This window comes from Ciconia boyciana, chromosome 17, assembly GCF_034638445.1.
Source record: "Ciconia boyciana chromosome 17, ASM3463844v1, whole genome shotgun sequence".
In the NCBI taxonomy this organism is placed as follows: domain Eukaryota; kingdom Metazoa; phylum Chordata; class Aves; order Ciconiiformes; family Ciconiidae; genus Ciconia; species Ciconia boyciana.
In genome coordinates, this window is record NC_132950.1 from 4237792 (window position 1) to 4258197 (window position 20406).

Consider the following 20406-nt stretch of genomic DNA (forward strand, 5'->3'; position numbering starts at 1 on the left):
ATGATGATGTGCTGGTGGGATCTGAGCTGTTTGCTTAAATTTGTGTGCACACATGTCTCTAAGGGTGTGTGTGCCATCCTGGCAGCAGCTGGGTTGTGGTCACAGCTGAGCTGTCAGTCCCGACGACCTCCATCCAAACCCTTTGGAGGTGTGTGTCAACCCACCAGCAGCTTTAGTGATGTTTGTTGTAATGATGCTGAAAACAGGCTTATCTTTTGCTAATCTTGTACCTGCACCCACAGGCAGCTGTTGTGAGCCTTTGTGGAGATTTTCAGCCTTTTCATCCTTCCTCATCAATGCTAGCAGCTGCTGCTTCTGCATTGTGGTAATTTTGACTGAATTAACATCCAGATTTTTCTGGGCTGTTTCTTTGGGTGTAAGCCTCTCCATCCTCAGGCCAGCCTGTTGCCTGGGCTCTCTTCCCTTCTGCTATCTGAGATGGGTCATCTTCCATGTTAGTAGATTATTTCAGTGGTGAAGTTGAAGTTTTTGCAGGGAAGGCAGGGCATAGAAAGATGGCCAGGAGGCATGGGCAGACATGGTCTAATGTTTCAGCCAAGGAAGATCACTGCCACACTGTGGCACAGCAGCTGTGGAGCCAAGGCTGACTGTCTTTATGGGATTAAGCCCCATTATCTGGCCTCGGTTTGCGAGAGGTTGAGTCGTGGTCACTGGATTTAGCACAAAAGGGTGCAAGGTTTTCCTCTGGGCCAAAGGGAATAGTGAAGCAAAGCAGCCTCAGCCCTGTGGAGGAAAGCAGGTGGGTGTTGGTGACTGTTAACACCTTTAGTCCAGCACAGGCAAATTGCAAATTCACTCCCTGGCGAGAAGTCTCGGTTCTTTTATATTTGTTTATGTAAAGGCAGATGCTCACAGGGCTGGCCAGTTAGGTGAAAACCCTGGCTGCGTTCTCCTGCGAGTCTGTTGAAAGATTCAGAAAACCTAAAAACTGTGGAAATGCAGTACTAAGACACTGGTCATAGTGTGATGCCAGCAGGAGAGTGCAGAATGATTTAAATTAGTTCTGTGAAGTTATTCCACTTAGGAGTGTATTTTTTGTGCTGTGTTAATTGAACATGGAGAAATTAGCAGCCCCACAGAAAGGCTGTGCACTGGACTGTAAAACAGATTGAACAGACTAATAATTTCTGGGGGTGCCCAGGCTGTTTGCTGGGTGCTGCTTTGCTTGTGGCTGCCCTGATGGAGCACAGTGGTGCAAGGGGCCTTCGCAGGAGACCTGCTGACTGATGTCCTCACCTGGATTTTAGGAAGAGGGCAGAGGGACATCTGCCATAGACCTGCTGTTGGATCTTAAGCTAGCATTTCAAAGGTATCAAGGTGTCTGCTGGTGTCTGTTAAGAAGTATTTATGGGAATTACATCTGTTCCCCAGTGCTCTATTTTCCTGCCCATGAATGTATCCCACAGGATGTCTGTGAAGATGAGTGCATTTGTTTTGCGAGGTGCTCATATTCCTCCAGAATGGAGAGATATTTAAGTACCATAAGTGGTTTAACTTAATGCTTTTGCAGCTTCTTATAAGAGCTTTTGCGAGAGTAACAGAAGGGTGTTGAAAGAGTTTGGCTGCAGTCCTGGCACCTGCCTATGCTGAGCCCCGCTGGCTCCAGGAGCTGGGCTCTGCCTGTCCTTGCTGCCAGGAGCAGGGCTTGTGTTTGCATTTGCAGGGGTGCTGAGCTGCATGATCCGCTGGTGCCAGCAGCTTGTACGTGCTTAACCCAAGTGTTAGCTGAGGTTGGAGGCGTCTCCAAAGTTGACTTTCAGAACACTTTAAAATGCAAACTCTCAATGTGGTTTTCCTCTGCTGTTTCAGCACAGGCTTTCCTAGCAGTGCTTGTCATATCTTAGCATGACAAGATCAGCAGCAATTACACTGGTGTTGGAAATGGGAGCCTCTTTCTGACCTTGGAGTGCTGCTGCATTAGCATATAAAATGGACAAGTGATTTAGGTAACGAAATGATCTGGATTTGGTCATGGATTGAATGAGATTTCTAGAGCCAATGTGCTTACTCATCAGATGACTCACATCTTAGTCACTTTTAGAATAAGTGCTTCTCTTTTTGGGTGTTTCCAGAATGGCATGGGTAGCAATGAGCTTAAAATTTCCACCTCCCCCTTTGATAATTAAAAAAAAAAAATCTAAAAAAAGAATGATTGTGGGAGGGAAGATAATGCAGTCAAATCAAGGCCTTTGGAAAGAACGGGATGGGATGGTTTATTGGACAGAAGAAGAAACAGCTCTATCTAGCAATTAAGGTGCACCCCAGGTACTTAGCCTGACTTTTACAGTACTGTGAGACTTTAATATTGTTCTTTGCTTCCTGGTCAGGCAGAGTGACCTCATGCTTCAAATCAGACTTCTCAAGATGTGTTCTCAGAGTACTCAAGTGAGTCCATGTTGTGGGTAGGTGCAAGTCTGAGCCTATTCTCAAATTCCTGTGCCACCAGCAGTACATAAAAGCATCCCTAGTTGGAAGCTGGTCCCTGAAACTCTCAAGATTGCTGTGCAAATAAAACCCTGCTGTTCTCAACTTTTATTTATACATAATTATATTTTTCCTTACCAAAATATTGAAGTTGACTTGAAACCTGATTGTGCAGAAACATGTACGTGTTTAAGCAAGTGTAAATATCATGTCTGAGAACCTGGGGAAACAATGAAAAATTACTTTGTAATCCACTGCCAGCTTTATCTAGTAAATAAACTGGGATTTTTGTTTTCCTTTTTCTTCCTAATCTTTCTCCTTCTTTCTAATCTCAGTCATCCTGCAACAAATATAATGTAGGCTATTCTTGATCTAACCAGGTTCATGTTGAATCAGGTGAGCTCAGAGTGGCATGGTGTGATCTCTGCTTCTTACTTGACTTGCATGGCTGGGTGGCAGCCGAAGTGGGAGAGCTGTGCAGGGAGCAACATGGGGCATTGCTGCTGGCTTAGGCACAGGTTTTGCTAAGCTGGTTGTGGTTAAACTCTTACCAGTGCTTCAGATGTTGAAAATGGGGATGCACTGACTGTCAATAACAGGTCTGTAAGCATGACTCCAGTGCAGACGTTTTGATTTCTGCCAGGAATGATGATGTAGTGTTGTTATAATAAATGATGCTGGAATTATTCTTACAATGGTGTGTTCAGTTATAGGGAGACTACAAAGTCAAATGAAGTAGCCAGAGGTCGGGAATCAGAAATTTGGTATTCTCTTACTGAGCATTGCAGAGCTGTCTGGGTGACCCTGAGCAAGAGTGTCTCTTCCTAACTTCTCTCTGTGAATGTTCTCTCGGTGAATAGGCACCATCTGTAAAACACGGGTAGGTCATGGCAGGTAAATGAGAATTTCCTATTCAAATGTATTGGGCTACAATTTCAAAAGCAGGAAGCTGAAGAATAGGGTTTTATTGTTAAACAGAACTGGTGAAAGGAAAGCCAAAAATAGTTTTCTTACAAGTGTCCTTTGTCAGATACTAGAGAATAATTCACAGGCTTGTAGGTTTTAAGGTCTCTCTAATTGTCTATGCTAGATCTCTTGGGTCACAAGCATGGAGGATTTTACCAGCAGTCCCTTTCAGAGAATTCAAGTCAAGAGGAATTCATCACTTCCTCAAGGAGTTTTCCAGTTTGTTTTGCCTCTTTTACTTGCAGAAGAAGTTTCTTTGTGTTCTCTGTTTTAAAGTGTAAATAATTTACAAGATTGTTGCTAAAACTCACAGGCAAAGGAATTAAACTAATACATGATAATAATAATAAAGGCAAATGTTAGCAATTTGGTGGTGTTACTGCACAGGAAACCTTCCAGGTGAGGTTAGTTCACGTGCAGGGAATGCAGATAAAGCTGCCTCCAAGTGTGTTACCTCTGTGGGTTTATTTGTACTTCTGCTTGGTGTTTGCTTGATGATATTGGGTGTTTCTGGCATCCCTTTCCAAATGAGCCTCTGTGTGTGCCTCCCAGACATCAACAAGCAATTTGGAAAGCACAGGGGATGGAGTACAGGGAGCATGGTAGCTCCCTGCCCCCCCATGTACCCCTCATGGGCTTGAGTGGCCACAAGGCAAATAGCCACGGTGATTTAGGGCCAAGAGGGGGACAAAGCGAGAGGAACTGAGCAGGAGCTGCATCCAAGTGTTATGCTGGAGTATCTTCAGCCTATGATGGGAGCAGTGATTTTGGAAGACTCAATCCAAGCATAGCTGATCTGCGTGACCGGGTGAGACCTTCCCGCAGCCCTCTGCCACGCCACAGCTGGTTTGTGTCCTTGCTCCCCATGTCTTGTGTGCAGGCAGCTGCAAACTTGTCCGGACCAAGCCCAGCGCTGCCTCCGTAGTGCATGTAGTGTCCCCGGGGCTGGCAGGGAGTGCTAGTACCAGGGCGGTGGTGCTGCGGTGCTCTCTCCTCACTAGCCACACAGAGCTCAAGGTGGCTGTTTGTGTTGCGGCTTGTGGAAGGAAGCAAGCTGGATAGAGGCAGACCCCATCTAAGATGGATGCAATGGGAATTATTTCCTATGCTTCCTTGACGTGAGCCCTGCTAGCCTAGAAAGAGCTGTAAATGCAAATGTGGAAGAAAATGCAGTTCTCCTCCCCTCTTGGGAAAGGAGCCCTGAGACTGCTCCAGTGTAACTGGGCAGTTCTAATGTTTAGACACATGTGAAACACATTCACCCAGACACTCACATGAGTATTTCCACATTTTTGAGGCTGAGATTTTCAGTGTTGTTCACCCTTCGGCACGTGAATGTTGTCCTTTCTGATGTCCTAAGACCATAGTTAAAGTTCAAGTATGTGCTTCAGTGTTTTGCTGGAGTAGAGCTGACATCTCCATCGCAGAGAGAAGTAGTGTGTTCGGAAACTCAGTGGCTGCATACAGACTAATTGTTCTGAGATGCATCCTGGAAGGTGCTGAGCACCCTGGCTGGGAGCCAGCCAGGCTTTTAAACACATGCTTTGCTTTTTCTCATGTTGTTACCAGTTTTGTTCTTTGATTTCTTTTCCCTTGGCAACTAGAGACTGATATCTGAGTAGCCAGAGCAGTGTAATTCATCTGCCAGCGATATCCTGACCTGGACTCCAGGGGTGTCTTGCAGGACATAGGACAGCTGATGGGAGCAGGTATTGCTACTGGTGCCCAAGTCAATTGGCTTCAGATTCTCTTCTGCATTCTCCTTGTGGGCATGGGGCAGGCCAGGCTGCATAAGCGATCCTCAAACTACATTTGTAAACCACATCCCATCTTTCCACATGTCTCTGCTTGCTGTTAAACTGCATAGAATGTATTTCCTTCCCTGCTTTTCCCTTAGACTGTATTTGCCTTTCCCCTGCCTTGAAAATTTTGGTGCCAAACTGCCAAATTCAAGTAGTATTTGGAAGTGGCATCATCTGCAGTAGAGCCCAGGGCAGAGTAGAGATGAGCCTAAAAACCCTCTGTGGGTTGCTGGCTTCTAACCGCCATGGGGTTTTCAGGACATTGTTCTTTGGCTTTGCCTGCTGTGTGCAGGAGAAGGGTGCTACAGCCCTAGTCAGAGACTGGGAAGGAGGCTTTGATTCTGCAAAGAGATGGCCCCATGAGTGCTGCTGTCAATATCGGCTGTGTCTCTTCTGTCCCTATGTCTTCAGCTGGGGAGCTCCTCCTGTACCTCAGTGTGTGTTTCTGGGGCTGGGGACAAGTCTGGGACATGTAAAGCAAGACTAAATCCTGTGTTGCTGTCAAACTGCACCTCCCTCAGCAGGGGATGTCTCCTTGCCAGCGGATTTACTCCTGTCCTCCACCTGTACCTGCTGACTTGATGGCCAGAAATGTGCATTTTTCTGCTCTTGTTGCAGCTTTGCAGAAGTGACAGAGCCATTGGATGGGTTTGCATCATTTCTCATGCTTCAGAAAGCGTCTGGCTGGTTGAGTACAACACACAGTACTTGTCCTGAGCCACGGAGAATGGGAGAACCGCTTTGGTGTCCCAGGGCCGCGTGGCATTCCGACTGCAGCTGCTGCTCAGCCCCAGACTTACTGTGCACAGCCAGAATCACTGGGGTGCAACTAGGGTGCCCAGGGTGGCATTTTCACACTTGTTTTTCCAAGTAAAACTGCACTGTGAAACTTTTGTTGGTCCTTCAGTGCTGCAAAGACTTTTTCATGCTCCGACAAATGCTGAGATTATCATCAGCCTAAATTTCTGGAATAGCATTGCAGTGACTCAAAAGAACGGCTTTCTTCCCAGCAGTCTTTGCTTAGTGACTTGCTGGATATTCTCTAGTCATTGACCTTGGGGCTTTGAAAGTGTATTTTGGCTTAAAGAGCTAAAGCTTAAGGCTTCAAAGGAATTGGGAAGCCTGCTACCCTTTAAATTTCTAGGCAGTGTGGGTTACGTATACACGGACAAGGGTAATCGTAGGGGTGGTTTACCTGGTTCTGATTCCTGCGGGATCTGTCGCTCATCCCCCCTGGAGCTGGTTCCCTCTGTACAGAGAACCTCTCTGCTGCCGCCTTTGATTTTGTGCAGGTTAACTGAGGCTGTGTTTTTCAAGTCCAGGGGTTTCTAAAAGATGTGAGGATTATCAGAAGGTGGGAGTTTTCCATGTGGAAATACAGCAAATACTTTGAGCTCTGAATTTGAAGTCCATTTGTCTTTTCTTATAGTATTCGCTGCTTTGTCTTGCCCTGTGTAGTTCTTCTGTGCTTTGCCTCTTGCCTTGGGGTATGCAGATTAGCAGAGTTGATGACCTTCTGCCCATGGACACTTAGAGATAGGTGCTGGGATCATTTCCCTGGTTAAAACTCTTTGCAGAGATCACCTCAAATAGAAATCTCCACCCGTATTTGAGCCGCTGGGAAGAAGAAAACCTGCTGTGTTCTGTGCTGTACACTTTTATTGTAGACTGGCAATCCTGGAACAGCTGGAAATTAATGTTTTTAAAATGCCAGAAAGACTTTTCACTGAAGCTGGCTTACAGAACTAAGCAACTCGATATATTCCCTGAAATACCTCCAGATGTATCAAAGGCAGCTGAAACCTTTCTCCGTATCTGGGAGGAAGATAAACCTCTAAGACTGACACGTATAAATGTGAACTTGTTCTGCCTGGTGGCTTGTTCAGATTGTTGTGGATGCTTTTTAAACATCACTTCGATGCTGATCTGTGTTGTGAGATCTGAGGCTAGCAAAGGTATCTTGATGCTGAATAACTTTGCTGTGTTGATGATCTATACGTGTGCTTTCCCAGATCCCACTTTGCTCCTCCTAAACTATACCAGTGGTGTTCTGCAGTGACTTGCTTTTCTGTCATTGAATTCTTATATATTGTGCAGCAACAGGAAAACTGAGCATCTGTGAGCACCTCAAAAGCAGAGTTAACCATGGCAGTTGGTATGGAATGTGGTGATGGGTGCAGAGGAGGGGGCAGGCAGGACTGAGAAATAGGCTAGTGAAATAAATAAATTGGAGAGGAGGAAAGAAATAGCGTGGAAGCGTGCAGGCTGTCTGCTGGGTGCTGATGTGCAGCTGTGGGCTGAGACACCGCTGCTGAAGAAGCAGCCTGTCTGCACAATTTCAGGTTGCTTCTTACCTCCTCCTTAATTTATTTATTTACTAGTGTATATTGTGGGCTCTGCTGGGGAAGCAGGATGCTGCTCAGGCTCAAAGGGCCTTGCTGCAGAATATATCCCAGAAATTTGGGAATTCGACTAGAAAACAGTTGCAGGCCCTGGGTTGAGCTGGCAGCATTCATGGTTGGGAAACCCCTTGGTTCACTTGTAACCTGCGTAGGTTTGCAGAGTGCTGAAAGCAATGATGTTTAACCTATTTTTTACAAGACTTTTGCAAACTCGTCCTGGTAGGAGGAGGGTGGCCTGTCTTCCTCTTTGCTCCTCCTCTCTGCAGCTTTTTTGTCTGGTTGGGCAGAGAAGGAACCCTTGGAGGTGTGAGGTTCCCACATGTGTGGTGGACCTTGGCAGCATGTAGGGGTGGGGCTGGAGAAGGTCTTCTCCAAGTTTGTAAATGCCTCATGGAGGAAGACGATAAAGAAGATGGAGCCAGATTTGTCTCAGTGGTGCCCAGGGAACAGACAAGAGGCAATGGGCACAAACTGAAATACAGGAAACTCCATTTAAAAAGAAACCCCCCCTTTTTTTTTCTTACTGTGTAGCAGGCAGCTGAATGGAGGCTGCCATCCTTGAACAAAATTGCCTTGCAAAGGGAGCAGGCAGGCTGTTCCTCGTGGTCAGTGGAATGTGGGCGTAGCTGTATACGGTGTGTGGTCCTTGTGGTTTCTGGTCTCTGGTTTAACATGTGCAAGCACCTACTGCAGGCTCCTCATCACACTCTGGTGCAGGAGGAGCCTGTAGCCCCACCAGGGAGCAATCCCAGAAGATCAGCCATTGCTTACACTTCTTTTCCGTTCTTCAGGATCGCAGCTTGGTGTGTGAGTACTGGTTTTCCTGGTTGGCAGGCTCCCCTGCTTTCCTGAAGCCTTTGCTGCAGGCTGGGCTTATCAGGCTTAAAAAACAGACCTTACACTAAAAACAGAGGGCAGATGCCATGTGCTGTGTGTCTTGCTGTGCGTTGTGTTTTTGGTTCCGTTTCTTTTATATTCCCCTTTCTTTCTCTCTCTGCCACAAGAGATGCTTTCCATAGGCTGCCTCTAGTGCCCTGGGTCCACTTTGATCGGATGTGTCCTGCTTTGCAACACAGTCACCCAAAGGTGCTGTGGCAATTGCAGTGGTTTAGAGACAGGTTTGATTTAAGTGCTCAGTTCTACTGCCATGAGATCAGAGGAGATGTGGCCATTGTGGAGGGTTAGACCTTGCACTTGCAGACTAGTATGCCATTCAGCTCCTCTTGAATTCTTCACTTTGGTTTGTTCATCACTATCTTCTTCTGTGGCAATTTTGAGGTATCAGTACAGATTGCAGCAGAAGATAGCTCATCTGAGATGAATCCCTTTCCCTTAGAACAGTCCAAAAGTGTTTTTTCTTTAACCTGCCACTTAACCTCCCCATGGTACAGACATTTGAAAAGTCATTATTGCAATGAAGACTGTAAATATTAAAGACACTCTAATTCTGAGGTAGTTATTTTGCTCATGAATCAATGGGGTCTGGCTACTGCCTTGCTTGTTAGTATTTTACAAATAATCTAAGCCTTTTAAACCTCATGTAATCTGACATTCTCAGTTATTTTTTGAAGCACCCCCTTGCTGGCTGTTTAAATGCCACCTCCAGCAAGCCGTGCTCTCTGACACTGCTGCCCCCTCTCCTGGGAATCACACTGCCTCTCAGCTTAGCAAGTGATGGCAACTGTGACACCTCTTCCTCCTTCTCCTCCTCCCTGCTCAGGTTCAGCCCCATGAGTCTGCTCCCTCCCCACTGCACAAATTCTGCACTGACCCTAGAAGGAGCCTCTCTGTGTGAGTTGATGTTGCCCATGCCCACCTGTGCAACCTCAAGCTGTAACAGTACATGTACTCTTAGTGGTCAGAAGGCTGCTTTTCCACTGGACTATGGGGTTCAGCTTTCCCTGCGCATGGTGCAAGTTGCATTTGGGGTGTTTCCTGCATTCTTGATGGGTATTGGAAGAGGAGGTTTGGGGTAGGCAGGCTCTGAGGTCTGGGTCAGCGTTGGCTGAGTGCCAGATGGGAGCATGCACAGGAGCAGCTTTGGAAACGGGGGTCTCTTTTTTTGCTCTCCTCTGACATCAAACTGAGTGATTCAGATGTTGCCCAGGCTGTGTATGCATATTAACAAGCTGGATTCCTTCATATCGCTTTCCCTAGGGTCACTTGGAGGTAGGGCAAACCATCTGGTATGGCTGGGGACATGCTGGGACATCCGCTGCATGGTTATGCAGCACGACTGATCTTGGTGCTCTCTTCCCATGCCAGCCTCCTCCATCCTCCCGTCCCTCATTGCTCTGGATGTCAGGCTGGCACAGCGACTGGGGTCCTTCCCCCAATAGGCTTTTGTCCCTTGTCACAAGGGCAAATGGGATTTGTTATCTGAGGTCATCTGCAGGGGCGGTGTGGATGTGTGGAGTTGGGTGTTGGGATGTGCTGGGTTTGTGGTCGCTGCTGGGATGTTGCAGACAGTGAGTGGAAGCACTTAGCATCATTGCAAGCAAAACCTGTGGGATATGTGGGCTGAGTGCCTCTCATGCTTTCTCGGCTGTAATTTGCAAAATAAAACCACCTCTAATGGTCATACACTGATAAACAGCTTCAAAAGACTAAAGCAAAAGCAGATATAGTCCAGCATCAGGGTCTGACGTCCACAAGTCTTGCTGAAGACTTGTCTGTCCTCTCTCTGCTATAAAGCATGGCAACTAAACCTGCCGTACAAAAGTAGTTTGTAGCCAGGGCTCGACTACAAAGGAGCACAACTCCGCTTTTGATTCATTGGTGGCGTCCCCACCGAAGCTGTGGTTAAAATGTGCAGGCGTAGCTGCCCCCAGTCAAATAATGTTCTGGCAGGGCTCCTGTTTCACCAGCATTATCTGGAGTGTTTAATGTTAATATCACTGTTGCTTAGCTAGATTTGGCACTCCTCAATGTTTTCTTGTTACAGGAATTTCCTTAAGTAGAAACTTTTTCTTCAGAGTAATTTTTGGTTGATTATTGCTTATATATGCAATTAGTGTAATTGCATCTGATTATGCAAATTTATTTAATCATATAATTAGAACACGGAGGGATGAAATATAATGCAGTTGGGAAATCTTTTGTAAAACTTCCTGAGCTCAGTACTCTGTGCACAAGGTGGTGGTTATCTCTCATGCCGTAGGCTGGTAGACTGGAGATTTTAGTTCAGCATCCTGGCTAGTTTCAAAACATATTTAAAACGTGCTGTTAATTGCTCTTAAAATTGGTTACATGGCCTTCATGGTGTGAAGGTGTGTATCTTATTTTTTACGTGATAGTATCAGGAGCTTGCTGTTGAGCTCAGCCCCGCTGTCTTACATCCACACCTTACGCACAAGGACATGAAAGCTTTAGTCCTGTATCAAACCCAAACCCTGGATCCTGTCTGCAGCCAGGGTGTCTCATGGGGAAGAGAGGGAGAGCAGGACAAGCATGGAGTGATGGGTCCTCGGGGTGCTCATTGTCTGTAGCTCAGGAGCTGAACTGGCCCTGAAATCCCTTTTGAAAACACCCTGCCTTGGTAAGGCGTATACGGACTAAGGAGGAGGTGGTAGAAATAGTCCATTTTCCAGACCATGGTCTGGAGATGTTTGTTGTCATTCAAGAAATCTGGCAGGAGCAGGGGCCTGAACCTGCTTTCCAAATTTCTCACACAGTGCTTGAATTGCAAAAATACTGTTCTTTGTCATTCAGCGGTTACTTTTAAAGCTGTGCTAGGAGCTTCACAGAAGTAATCAAAGCGCCTTGCTTTTATGATCTAATTTTCAGCTGTGGCACAACAGCCAGACTCACTGCCAAGAACTGTGGAGAGAAGAGGGAAAAAGATGAAGATGACTATAGCAGGATCAAGTGATTTCTCAGCAAGCTGCGATTGTCTGTGCTCTGAAACAAGAGCCTTGTAAGCAGCAGGATGAAGCAAATGTATGGTGTGTATGCAAAAAGCACAAACAGTATATTCTTATTTAGTGTTTGGGTTGTGTTAATGTCTCCTGCTTCTAGTCGGGAATCGGTACGAAAAGCGATTACCCTTTTCCCAGCGAGAACGCAGTCCAAACGGCTGGTCTGGTGTACATCTGTCTTGATTATCTCTGCAAGGGCTGCAGGGATTTGCTTTCTTTTTGGCTTCACAGGGCTGCAGCTTCTCATCGTTCTTCACCACTTGGTTTGGGCTGCCTTTTAGCCAATAGATGTCTGAAGGTGGTTTTCACAGATGCCAAGAAGCTCATGTGCTTCTCCGAGGCCTGATTCCTCACAGCAGCAGTGTGAGTGGAAATGGCAGGAGGCAACCTCAGCTTCAGGTACCCTGCTTGGTGTGCCAGGGGCGAGCAGAGTTGAAATGAAGGCCAACGTGCTCTGTATTGAATTGCTGCAGAAAAAAATGAACCCTCTGGCTACTCTCCCACCACAGCAATAAGACCCATAAGTGGTTGTCTCCTTAGATCTGAAGAGCCACGTGTGTCAAACCACTTCATGCTTGCTGGGCTTGTGGCAGCTCAGATGTTGCTCTGGTGCATGGCTGTGGGACATAAGTCCCCCTTGAGCTTCTCCAGACTGAAGGTGTTGGAATGAGCTGGCTGGACTTCGGGCAAGTGCCTCCCCCATGTACAAAAAGCTGATGGGGTCAGGGTGGGGGCTGTGGAAAAGTATCTCCCTCATGTCAGGGTAGTGGACTAATGCTGAGTACTTGGGGAAGTCCTGCAGACCCAGCTGCAGAACAGGGAGTATGGGAGAGAATCCAGGATGGAAATGGTCATAGGCTGTATTGTTTGGTGTTGGGGAGGCAGCTCAGGCTCTGGAAGGGACTTGCTGACCTAATATTTCAAAAATGTAATTCGAGGAGCTGTTCAGGACTTGGCAGCCCAGCTCATGACTTGCTGCTTCTCTCCTTAAAGGGAGTTTTCTGGTGCCAGTTGACAGCAGTCAGAGCAGATTCTTCATCCTGGCTGTGCTGCTGTGGGGGAACATCTGAAGGAAACACAACACAAGCACAGGGTGATACAAGATAGGGCTGGATGTGCAGCCCAGCTCTGCCTCAAGGCAGGACTGTGTTCCCGGTGGGGGGTCTGACCTGAGCTGAAGGGTGCTGGTGATGGAGATGACATCCACTCTGCAGGCAGCCTGTCCTGGCACATGGCTGCCTGCACCATTTAGAAAACTTGGCCTGATTCCTGACCTTGCTAGTGTATATTAAAGCAGCAGACTAAAGCCTTCTGTGATCTTTGGGACCTCTCTTTGTGAGAGTGCTTGTGGGTCTTGCGTGGTCAAGAGGCACCTAATGGATGTGGCCTTCAAACAGGGTTTCAGCGTGACATCCCTGCCGGTCCCCGTGCTGGCACAGAGGATGTCATCCATGGGCATTTGAAGAAGTCTCCAACTCTGAGCAGCAGCAAGATTGCTGCCTGAATGCTTTCCATGCAAATGCTTGTTATAGTTATTATTCACTGTGACTTATTATACTGCAAAGGCCCTTGGTGCCTCAGTGCAGGGCAGATTTGTTCTCAGAGACAGAAGGGGGAAGCGGGATGAGGTGGGCTGAGGGCAGTGTCATTCCTCTTAACGTGGGAACTGTGACAGATGGAGCTGTAAAGTCACTTTTCTGGGTAGCCTGTAGCAAAATCGGGAAAGGAAGATGCATTTGCTGAGACCCAGGGCCTTTTAACCTCCCCGTCCTTCCTCATAGGAATGTTTCTAGTTAGCGAAATGGAAGGACCAAGCAGTAAACTACACTTACAATTTTTTATTTTTCAAACAATGCTTTGAAATGCTTTATTGAGCAGCAGAATTAATTGCATTGCTCATCTCCTGCTCCCATGTACAATAGAGAGATCTTCTCCAGAATCATATTCCTTTCAAAATGGTATTTTGTACCATGCTCTGCTCAGCGCCTGTCTGGGAAACATGTGCAGCCATTTGATAAATATATTGTGGAAAACACTGTTGAAGTGGCAGTCTGCCTGCAGCAGAGAAATAGCTACAGGGAAAAATAGTAAATAAGAGATGTGTAAGTAAATTCATTTTGCTCATATAAGCTTGTTTGCAGCTTTAGTTCATGTCTGCGGCATAATCCTCTGACCTACAGCAGGTGTTTAGTGTTGTGGGGGATCAGGCTGGTGACGGAGTGAGGAGCACTGCCCAAAGCGGTGCAGGAGTTTGTAGAAGGTCGTGGTAGTGTCTCTGTTTTGCTGGGATTTCCCATCACAACAAGGTGCTGTTGTGTTACAGCCTGACAAATGGCAAATCCACCACTGATTTTTGCCTCGCAGAAATAAATAATTGCCTTTTGTACTGAGTTTTATGCACAGTAAGACTGGTCTATGCGTAACTGATTGGCTTATTCAGAAACCATTGCTTTCCAATATACTTTTGGAGGATTTATCAGTGAAAAGGAATCCTTCAAAACAGCAGAACACAAAGCCCAGCTCTACAGATGAACAATTATTTTCTGTAAGTCTTGCTGGATTTTTTTAGCATACTTTTAGCAGCATTGTATTTGTTGTGATGCTGTATGGGTCTATTTGTTTTGATCGGATGAACTGATTTATGGGGTTTATCTTAAGTTTATCTATTTAAGTTGCCAATCTATTTAAGTTGCAGAAGATTTATTTTGCAGCCTGAGCTGCGGGTTAGAGCTGTGCAAGTGTGCTACTGCTTTTGAGGGGGTGACACCCCAGGGTGCCTGGTCTGGGCAGTGAAGGGCTGCGCAGGCAGCTAACACGAGCATGGCTGTTTGCTGGGACCTGACTGCTGTTCCTCGTGCTTCTGGCTTTTTTTCTGTTGGCTGAGCAGTGAGGACGTGTGTGAGACACCCAAGCGTTCAATTCAGGTGGGTGATTTGTGGGCTTTCACTCCCAGCCACGCAGCAACACAGGCAGATGCTTCCCTCCCCTTGCATCTGCACGTGGGGAAAACCTTGTGGCAGGAGGAGGGAAGAAGGTGGGGGAGCTGCAGACTTCAGTCGCAGGTTGATTTTCCTCTTGATGCTCCCTAGGAGCGAGGTGAGCTGTGACTGTCCAGAAGCTAAAGCTGCTGCAAGGAAAGGCCTTGGGTTTGTTTCTCTGTAAGCAGAAGAGCAAAGCCAGGCTTTTAACACAGAGTGGAATCAGAGGTTTCCTCCTATCCCCTTGTGCAGGCTGGATTAAATGGTGAAGGCATTCTTACTCCCTCCCTGCCTTCATTTAAAATAGTGTCCCTGATTGAAGGGAACATGCAGGCCTGGAGCGCCGGACTGTGAGGAGAGCTGCAGCCCAGCCCCGGTGGCACAGAGGGCAGCTGCTGCTGATGGAGATGTGGACTGGTGCTTTCCTGGCCATGCAAGGCAGCCCTGGGAAGTCGCTGCACCGCAGGCAGGGCTGGAGGCCGGTCTGTGCTTCCCAGGGGCCGAGGCGCTGACCTCCACCCAAAACCGAGTGTGCAGGCATCCCGTGAGGAGTCCTTGCGAGTGTCCTTTCGGGAAATGTGCCGCTCTGCAGGCTCTGGAGTGGAAGGAGAGCCTCTTCAGAGATAGCAGGGCGGCTGCAGGCTTGTGGGTTGCCCCGACCCAATGCTCCTAGGTCAGCCCAGAAGCTTTCCAAGTGCAAACCTTGCACGAGCGTTTTGCAGCCCTCTGCAGGCTTCCCCCAAATCCATTTTGAAGGACAGGATCATTGCTGAGCCAGCGCAGGGCTGCAGCTGGCTTTCTAGCTTGAAGCCTGGTTTTGGGGCTTTGGGAGAGCAGGGAGGCTCATGCTGCTTTGCCTGTGGGTTTGTGCACTTTACCACGTGCAGTATGTGCTGGACCAAACCCTACACCCCTTCCCTTGCTGCTGCGAGCTACCCCCCGGTGCCTGCATCCTGGCTCTGAAAGGGATTTGTGCTTTGGGATTGAAGGGTTTAAATATAGTTCTAATAGAAGCTTTTAAAGCTGATCTCACCAGTTCATTACTGTTTTGAGTGAGTGACACTTCTGTCAATTTGTTTCAAACAAGCCTGCAGAAAAGGCAGGAGAAGGGGGGAAGATTATACCCGGGAGGGGAAGGAGATGAACAGTAGGCTGCGAGGAGGAATGTGGTGGATTTGGATGTTTCCTTTCTGCGACACTGAGTGCCTAGTGTGTCCCCCCCGTGATTAGAATGCGACCTAGGGTGAAGCCTCCCATCCAGATCTTTCTCTAGTTTCCTTATTGATATAAAAGATTGCTGGAGCTTGGCTGCTGCACTTCTCTGGGGCACTTGAGAGGTCGTCTCTCTTTGCAGCAGAGTTCAGCTGTAGTGGGTTTAACTGAGCATCGTTGGGCAGCTTCAAGCCAGGCTTGACCTTTGCTCCGTGCTCCTTGATGAGAGTGTTGTGTGTGTTCCCAGGCTGGTGCTGGATGGGGCTTTTTGAACTCGCTCACCCCCACCCTTCCTCACGTAAATTAAATGTGGCCGGCGTGAAAACAGGGCAATGCATGTGTCACCTGGCTTACAGGGATTTTTATGCACAACCTGCTTTGCATTTAGAGAACCAAAGGTTGCAGTATTTCAGAAAACACTGAAATTCACTGGACGCAGTCCAAGATGCTGTGACTAGAACTAAGTTCTTCCCCACTGTCCCCAGAAACTGGGCAGAGGAATGAGATGATGCATCCTGCAGCACTGTATCTTCAGAGGTGATTAAGGGATGGCAGCCATGTGCTGCAGAGGATCATTTCCTGCTCTGGACCATGCTGGGAAGACTAAAATCTGTTTTAAATTGAGACTGAAATTAGCATCCAGGAAACAGCGATTTTATTCAGCAGTTTTAGCTTTGTATTACATTTTTGTGTTCTGTAGGTCTTTTCCAAAGGAAAAGCTGATTCCTACGTGCTGGTAATCATTAAGCGTTGTTGATTTGCAACTCAGTATAGCTTTTATACCTGGTGGGCAGCAAGGTTAATGCGTGTTTGCACACAGGCTGCCACTGTGGGGGACCAGGGGTGACCCTGGAACCAGACTTGCTTTTAAATTCTGCCTTTGCTGTTGACTGCATTGCAAATAACTGAGAGCATGGAAGTCACCAGCCATGCCTTGGCTTCCAGGCCATTGTGTGACACTCTCTAGGGCCCTATAGGGCAACAGAGGGACTACTGTGGAGCCCTAAATGTCTGTGGATTTGTTATGCGCATTGGGTTTGGATACATACCAGAAGCTCCTGTACCCTATAAATAAAAATTCAAGAGGTCAAAAGTTTGACCCTTTACCCTTGGCTTGTTAAGAAGCTGTACTTCTCCTTTTATTGTAGACTCTGGTTGATTGTTGGTCTAGCTACAGAAGGAGTTCTCTTTAGCTGTGTCACTTGTTGCACATCAGATAAAAATCTCATCTTTATCACTTTCATATCTAGCTCGATGCTGGGGTTTGCCTTTCCTTCTGAGTGTTTGCAACTTGTTTACAGCCTGCCAGTGTTTTGCCTTCACTTTCTGTTATGTTGGAAGAAGCCAGAGATGGGTGTCTTGGTTATGTTTGTGTTGAGTGAACATTATTCAGTTTACCTCTGTTTGTGTTTCCTTTTAGGTATTTCGTGGAGAGATTCCTTCATGCCACATGCTGTCTATGAGTGCTAGCATCGCAGCTCTCTGCAGTGCCATCTGAGACCATACGAGCTGGACGCAGCGATGGGGGACTCTCCAACAAATGCCGTGGATGGAAGCATAGACACATGCTGCAAAGACACACAGACTGAACTGGCAGAGCGGGTAGCAGCCATAGATGTGGCTGTTGGCCCAGACAGAAGTGACCAAAATGGTGAAGACAACAATGAAGAAAATGACAGAGTCTTTTCTGATAACATAAAAGACATCCAAAGAAATGGAGTCAACAGTGACATGGGAATAAATGAGTTTCTGCCCTCCCAACGGTCAGAAGATGCTCACTGGAGGCATGTTCCCAAGAGACCTCTCACTAGACCCATCCTATCAAGTAGGAAGTTGTCTCTTCAGGAAAGATCGTCAGGAGGTTATTTGGCTTCTAGCAACACTCCAGGTTATGGTCCTTATGCCACAGGGCCATCGCCACGTATAATGAGGAGACCAACGATAGAGTCCAATCGGGTCTCCATATCAGATTCTGAGGTAGGCATGTTCTCCCCTGTAATTGTGGTGACGAGGTAAGGTAAGTCTTTCTTAACTGCTAATGGGAGTCTTCAGTCTTTTGGAGCAATAGATCTGAAAGCACTGTTTTTTCTAAGGGGGAAAAACGTCCCTGAAACCAGGGATTGTATTAGCTTGGAATGGCTGAACACCTTTGCATCCATCTCCCAGACTTCTTCTGGCTGTAGCCCTGGTCCTGATGTTTGGCTCCTTCAGCCCTCACCTGCCTGGGATAGTCCTGTTAAGGGGCAGGGACCCCTGATGTGTAGCGGTAGCATGCAGAAGGCCTGTCAGGCTGTTCAGAGAAAGGGCTGCAGCCGAATGGCTTTGCTCTCGCATCCCTGCTGTATGTGCCTTTTGGGAGTTTATCAGTCACAGCAGCTTTGCTGATGGTATTTTATGGATTTAAGCTTCTGGAGATTATGTATCTCCTATTGTGTTTTGCCATTATTGAAGGCATGATTTAATTTTATAAAGAGCTTAAATGCACTGGTGTTTCCTACTCCTGTCAGGATTTTCCTTTGTCTTTAAAGTGTTTGTAACAGCAGTGGTAACTGAGGGCTGTGACCCTCCTCTCCTTCAGAGGAGTGTCTCTGGGTGGCTGCAGTGGTTCCTGCTGTCCATCTTGTGGCTGCTCTCCTGGTACCAGACCTGGGCTCAGACCTGTCCCAGAGATGTAACACGCTGTTAGTGGTCAAGCGTATTGATGGAAGTGGCTGCTGGTTCCAGTTCCCTATGCTGTGATGTGCTGTCATGGGGAGGATGGAGAGCCAAGAGAGGTGCTGTTCAGACCATTGCTGCCCAGTGTCGTGCTGAAGATGTTGAGCCTGCAGCAATGCCCATGAAGGGGTGTGTACAGGGCTTTCTTTGAAAACCAGGCATGATGGAGGTGGTATAAATGGGTGTTTCTTGAAGCCAAAATGTTTTGTAAAATGCTACTGGCTGGGGACAGATTTTAAGTAGGGAATGGGCTGTCTGGAGTACTGGAGAGGGAATGTCATTTCAGCAGGGCTGGCAGCTGGTTTGGGAAAAAACACACTCATATCTGAATTATCCCCCAAGCCCAGGCTGTACTTTTTCCTGAGACTTTTAGCTGCTTATTTGTGGAGAAAAACCAAGTTTTCCATGTCCTGCCATTTTTCTCTGGACTGAATTTGTTTCCCAGTCATGTTTGTCTTGTGTTTCTGCTCCTAGGGAATGGGGCAGGGCAGAGGGAGGGGTGGGAGATTGTCAGTGGGTGCCACACTCCATGGTCTCATGCAGAGGTGCTGCAACAGAGAGGAGGTGGTGTGCTGGAGAGAAGAGCGATGGTGGTGTGGAGGGCTGCATCTCCTGCCCTGGTGCTGTGAGAGGTGAGCCCAGGAGAAGCCTCTGGTTCATCTTGTGACCATGAGCCTTGTTCTGGTGAGGGACAGGCCCTTTCCGTGGGCATTTTCAATCTCTCTCTCCTCTAAGGCTGGCAGTACAGTGCTACTCACCTAGTGAATTCACCTCTGCTGCTGTGCCCGGGCACTGAAGCAGCACAGAGACAGCAGCTGGGGGCTCAGGAGCAGCGCTCATCTGACTCTTCCTCACCCAGTCGATGGGGAGCATGTTGCTGAACGTGGCTCTGCCAGTGCCACTGTGCCACCGTGTTGCTCTTGGGCACTGTAGTACTCTCAGCCATGATGCCTAAATCCCACCGTGGTCCCACCCTGTGTCATAAGGGACCCAAATCACTGGAGTTTAGACTCTTGCCAGTGTGGGTCCAAGTGACCTAGAGCTTAACACTTGTGTGGCTTGGTGTTTCCTTCCTGAAAAGTGGGTGTTTTCCCCTTTCACATCTGAGGGGACAGGTGCTGCACATGAGCAAATCTGCCATTGTCCTCTGGGAAGTTTTGCAAGTCACGTTAGCTGTGAGATGGGTCATGGCATCCCTGGCCAATAAGAGGATGTCTGCAGAAGGTGCACTGCAGAGATTGCAGCTTCTCTGATGGCACCTGTATTCTTTAATAAGGGAGACAGTGAGGGAGAGGAGCTGATTCTTGGAAGCGGACGTGACTTGTGTGCCAGCTCTCCCATCCTGCAGTACTTCAACTGTGCCAGGAGTGGGGCTTGTCCGAAATCTGTTTAAAAGTAACTGCAGTCGAGTGTGACTAGCACATTCCCATCTGCAAGGAAATTTGAAATACTCTGTCCTTTTCCACAGCATCTGCATCTTGGGGAGCAATAGCTACTGCCTTGGGGTAGGAAATGCTTAGTTTGAAATGCAGATGGAGAGCCCCTCATTTTGCTGCTCCTGCAGCAGTCCGTTACGCAGTGCTGCATTTTTAATGGTCACTTTGATATAACTAGATCCTTGCTCTGGTGCAGCCCAGATGCTTAACAAAGCCATGCTCATTGGAAAGCATCATTCATATTAATGGAGAATCGCTGTGGCAGGAGGGGGAAGGGAGCCCAGGCGAGAGCTGTGCGCGTTCGGAGATGGGTGCTTGCCCTCACAGTGGTGCTCTTGGGAGCCGTGCTTCATCTTCCCAGCTTATAGGGACAGTATGTGTATCCTGTAAGGAATAGCAAAAGGACTAGGAAGATGCATGCTTGTTTATAGGATAAAGTTTGAGGCTAGCAACTAAATAATGATAAGTGTTAGGTGTGTGACAGCAAGGTGAACGTGCAGCCTGCGTGCAGCCCAACTCCAGCATCCTGTGTA

At 47.6% G+C, this 20406-nt stretch overlaps 1 protein-coding gene across 7 annotated transcripts in view; it reads left to right on the top strand.

Annotated features, from left to right (window-relative positions):
* Positions 1–20406, top strand: part of CAMKK1 (calcium/calmodulin dependent protein kinase kinase 1) — a 108389-nt gene that overhangs the window by 25840 nt on the left and 62143 nt on the right. For all 7 annotated transcript variants that reach the window (XR_012045550.1, XM_072882397.1, XM_072882394.1 and 4 more), the window contains one exon: positions 17143–17699. Coding sequence is in view for 6 of the 7 variants with exons in the window: in XM_072882397.1 (XP_072738498.1) it covers positions 17244–17699 (456 nt within the window). In the remaining variant the exon portion in view is untranslated. The remainder of the gene's footprint in view (positions 1–17142; positions 17700–20406) is intronic.